Source organism: Nicotiana sylvestris, chromosome 7, assembly GCF_000393655.2.
Source record: "Nicotiana sylvestris chromosome 7, ASM39365v2, whole genome shotgun sequence".
Taxonomy (NCBI): domain Eukaryota; kingdom Viridiplantae; phylum Streptophyta; class Magnoliopsida; order Solanales; family Solanaceae; genus Nicotiana; species Nicotiana sylvestris.
The window spans coordinates 50,422,753-50,428,126 of record NC_091063.1 but is presented as its reverse complement, the minus strand read 5'-3'; the positions used below and the strand labels follow the sequence as shown (position 1 = coordinate 50,428,126).

The window sequence follows — 5,374 nt, the reverse complement described above, 5'->3', positions numbered from 1 at the left end:
GTCATGCCAAATAATAAAATTATCTTGATTAGTAAACTTCTCATTTACTATGGTATGTGTTTCAATCCTGCTAATACTTGTGTAATATAAACCAGAGGAAAGAGAAGGTAATATTTCAAGTACATATTTTTTACCCGAATTTATTGTAGTAATATAAAGATATTCAATCTTTTCATTATTTGTAGTCTCAATGTGATATCCATTTTGGCGAATATCTTTGAAGCTTAATAAGTTTCTTTGAGATTTACTACAATATAATGCTTCATCAATAGCCAAATTTGTTCCTCCTGGTAGTAATAAATTGGCTTTTCCAGAACCTTCAATTAATCTTGTACTACCGGATATTGTATTAACATTGGCTTCTTTTATTACCAAATAAGAGAAATATCTCTTATCTTTAAAATAGTGTGTGTTGTAGCACTATCCAGAAGACATATATCATCTTTATTAATCTTGAGTCCAACTGAAGACTGAGAAATTTTCATATTCTTCAAAAAAATCAAAAGGTACATTATATGAAATATGAAAGACAAACAAAAAAAACATTAAAAATTACGTTAGGAAGGTAGAGACTAGCAACACATGATGCATTAGGAAACACACTCAAGAAAAATAAACTAGTTGCAAACATAAAAAATGACAACTTTTCTTATAGCCTTCATTCCCCAGTAAGATGATTAGTTCTTTAGTCAATATCCTCAAAGAAGTCTCCAGCTTCTAAATGAGTAATATTTGTTAGGCCTCCAAAATTATCATCTTTATGCAAGATGTGCCTCAGAATTATATTTGTTTGAGGGGCCTGCTTCTTCATTATTATTTTGAAAGGCCAAATGTGCCTCCATATTATTTTCTTTCTTTCTAAGGGAGGCTTGATAAAGTTTGACAAAATGATCTGGCGTACGACAAATGTGTGCCCAATGACCTCTCATAACACACCTGTGATAATTATTAACTCTACATTTTAAAGGATTATTTTGAGAATTCTTATTATTCTCTTGTTTATTTCCACCATGACAACGATAATTATTTCGTCCCCTTCCATGTCCACGTCCACGCCCACGACTATGGCCACGACCACGACCACGATAATAATTTTGTCTTCTTTCAGACTTTTGAGTGGTTGTTACCATATTAACTTCAGAAAATGGTGCAGAACCAGTAGGACGTGCTTCATGATTTTTCATTAAAAGGGTATTATGTTGCTCAGCCACCAGGAGGCATGAGATTAATTCAGAATATTTCTTTAAACCCTTTTCGCGGTATTGTTGTTGCAATACCATATTTGATGCATAAAAGGTAGAAAGAGTCTTTTCTAGTAAATCCTCATCATTTACAATTTTGCCACATAATTTAAGTTGGGAAGTTATCCTGAATATAGTAGAATTATATTCACTTACAGTTTTAAAATCTTGTAACCGCAAGTGAATCCATTCATATCTAGCTCTTGGTAATATCGTTGCCTTAAGATGGTCATATCGTTCCTTCAAACTGCTCCATAGTTCAAATGGATCCTTTAGGGTTAAGTATTCAGTTTTTAATCCTTCATCAAGATGATGACGAAGAAAAATCATAGTCTTTGCTTTATCCTGGCTTGATGTTTCATTTCCTTGTATAATAGCATTTTCAAGAGCTTTTGCAGCAAGGTGAATTTCAGCATCAAGAACCCATGATAAGTAATTCTTTCCGGTAATGTCTAGTGCCACGAATTCAAGTTTTGACAAGTTTGACATATTGAAACTAATCACAAAATAAATGGGTTAGAAAGAATAAAAATAATTTTCAATGAAAATATACTTCTAAAAAAATTCAGACAACTAATTAAGAAGTTGATCACTTCAAACATGTAGTATAAATAAAAATGTAAGTAACATACAATATATATGTCAAATAAACAAGAATTATATAGTATATAAATAAACATAAACAGATATATTCAGTATAGTAAAAGAAAAGCAATTTATTATAAACGGGGACTTGAGGAATAATCATATATGGTAATATAGTGAATATATTCAAATATTACTTTCCACCAATTGTAAAGCAATTTAAACTAGTATGTACAATTATTATTTAGTCACCTGAGTTATCACTATTTTATTTTGTTAGTTTAACACACTTAAGATCTATATCTTATATTTTCTTTAACAATAAGCAAGGTAAGAGAACTTCTGTAACATGATCTACTAAAATAAATGCTTAACGGTATATGAATTTGTTAATAAATAGCATATTGGTGCATATATATTACCATAAACCAAAAGAATATATAGTGATATACCTGAAGGAGAATCGAACACAGCTAGAATGTGATTGTGAAAAATAGAGGTGGCAATCGTGCTGATAACGTGTTATAAAACTAAAAGCAATTTACTATAAACTTGAACAAGATAATAGAGATAGAAAGAAGGAAGAGAATTTATTTCTTCTTCAATTGTATGTATTTTCCTATCTATTACAAGGCCTTTATATAGACATAAAAAGTGAAGAAATATGTCATTACTAATTCTTCACTGTGGGTATTAGATACTGGCAGTGGTTATAACATCTGTAATATGTTGCAAGGGTTTAGGATAAGTAGGAGGCTAAAGAAAGGAGAAGTTAATCTACAAGTTGGAAATGGTGCAAAAGTTGCGGCCGTAGCTGTAGGATCAATTTCTTTAATAATGTCTACGGGCAAAGTACTTATGTTGGATGATTGTTATTACGTTCCTAAATTTGTTTCGAACATAATTTCAGCTCCTATGTTAGACAAATGTGGTTTTCGCATTAATAAAGGCAATGGTATTTGCTCTATTTATTATAGTGATAATTTATATGTGAATGACTATCTCCAACATGATGTTTATGTCTTACCTAATGTGAATGCTAATTCGATTATGCATGTTTCAAGTCTTAAGAGGAAAAGAGATGATCAATTAAATCATGCATACCTTTGGCATTGTAGGTTTGGTCATATTGGAGAGAAAAAAAATTAACAAGTTGTACAAGGAAGGGTACCTTGACAAATATGATTTTGAATCATATCCAACTTTTGAATCTTGTCTCAAAGGAAAAATGACCAAATTTTCATTTACTTGAAGTAGAGAAAGAGCTTCTGAATTATTGGGACTAATTCATACAGATGTTTGTGGGCCCATGAAAATTCAAGCTAGAGGTGGATATTCTTACCTCATCATCTTCACTGATGATATGTCAAGATATGGATTTGTATATCTTATGAAACACAAGTCTGAATCTTTTGAAATGTTCAAAAGGTTCCGTAGTGAAGTTGAGAAGCAGACTGATAAAAGTATCAAAGTACTAAGGTCTGATAGAGGTGGAGAATATCTTAGTGAAGATTTTACCAGATATCTCAAAAAGAATGGGATTCTCTCACTGTGGGCACCTCCAGGAACACCACAACACAATGGTGTGTCTGAAAGGAAAAATCGAACCTTATTAGATATGGTGAGATCTATGATGGGGTTCACTGATCTTCTAATAAATTTATGGGGATATACTTTAGAAGCAGCAACATACTTACTTAATAAAGTTCCCACTAAGTCAGTCTCAACAACACCATATGAGATATGGAAAGGATGTAAGCCTAACGTTAAACATATTAAAGTTTGGGGTTGTCCAACTTATATTAAGAGACTACAGTCTGATAAACTTGACTCAAGATCTGATAAGTATAGGTTCATTGGGTATCCCAAGGAAACAATGAAATATTATTTCTATCACCCTGCTGACCATAAAGTGTTTGTGGCCAGAGGAGCAACCTTTTTGGAAAGAGAGTTTCTTTTAGAAGGAAATTATAATGGAGAAATAGAACTTGATGAAGATCAAGAAACTAATAAATCAACACAATATAAAGATCATGAGACCCAAGTTGAAGAACCTTTATTGGATGTTTTGAAGTTGCCATCTTCAACGGTTGAAGTTCAAGAACAGGTTAATGAACCAGTTCCAAACCAAATTGAACAACAACCAAATCTAGCACAAGGTGAACAGGTTGTACAAGTACCTCTTCGAAGGTCTACACGAGAACGTCATGTATCAGCTAGATTAAATTTAATGGTACAAGATGATGTATCAAATGAGGTTGATCATAATGATGATGACCCTAATACCTATGAAGAGGCTATACAAAGTTCTGATTATGAGAAATGGCAAAAGGCCATGGAATCCAAAATAGAATCCATGAAGGAAAATAAAGCATGGACTTTATTTGAACCTTCAAAGGATATAAAACCTATTGGTTGTAAATGGGTTTTTAAGAAAAAGATTGGAGCAAACGGAAAGGTGGAGACCTACAAACCCGTCTTGTTGCCAAGGGATATCGTCAGAAAGAAGGAGTCAACTATGACGAGACTTTCTCTCCGTGGCAATGCTCAAATCTATTCTGATTTTGCTTGCTATATCAGCATACTATGATTATGAAATATGGCAAATGGATATGAAAACAACTTTTCTTAATGGTGAGCTAGAAGAGGATGTGTACATGACACAACCTGAAGGTTTCACATCTTCGTCTGATCCTAATAAAATTTGCAAGCTACAAAGATCCGTTTATGGACTAAAGCAAGCTTCTCGAAGTTGGAATATTCGCTTTAACAAGACAATTGAAAAGTTCAATTTTGTTAGATGCGAAGAAGAACCTTGTGTGTACAAAAATGTTAGTGGGAGAACAATTATATTATTAGTATTGTATGTTGATGATATATTGCTCATAGGGAATGACATATCGGCATTGCAAAATACCAAAATTTGGCTATTTGAACAATTCTCCATGAAAGACTTGGGAGAAGCAGCTTATATATTAAGAATAAAGATCTATAGAGATAGATATAGGAAGATGCTTGGACTTTTCCAGTCTTTGTACATTGATACCATCTTAAAGAGGTATAACATGGATAATTCCAAAAGAGGCTATCTACTGATAGGCACTGGAATTACTCTCAGTAGGGAGGATTGTCCTAAAACACCTGGAGAGGGAGAACGCAAGAGTAAGATCACATACGCTAGTGCAGTGGGAGCTATCATGTATACCATGACATGTACACGTCCTGATATGGCTTATGCATTTGGAGTGACTAGCCGATATCAGGCAAATCCTGGTGAGGAACATTAGAAGGTGGTGAAGATCATTCTTAAGTACTTAAGAAGGACTAAAGACCAATTCCTCATCTATGGATATTCTGAGTTGAAACTTGAAGGTTATACTGATGCAAGTTTCTCTTCAGATAGAGATGATAACAAATCTATTTCTGGTTATGTATTCACCTTAAATGGTGGTGCGGTGAGGTGAAAAAGTTCCAAACAAGCTACAGTAGCAAAATTCAGTGACTAAAGCAGAATGTATAGCAGCTAGTGAAGCTGCTAAGGAAGCTGT

At 33.3% G+C, this 5,374-nt stretch overlaps 1 protein-coding gene across 1 annotated transcript; it reads right to left on the bottom strand.

Annotated features, from left to right (window-relative positions):
- Window positions 1-758: 758 nt before the first annotated feature.
- LOC104244660 (uncharacterized) lies at window positions 759-1,730 on the bottom strand. Its single transcript, XM_009800130.2, has one exon. It carries the CDS (start codon window positions 1,728-1,730, stop codon window positions 759-761), a length of 972 nt encoding a protein of 323 aa, XP_009798432.2.
- Window positions 1,731-5,374: the final 3,644 nt, after the last annotated feature.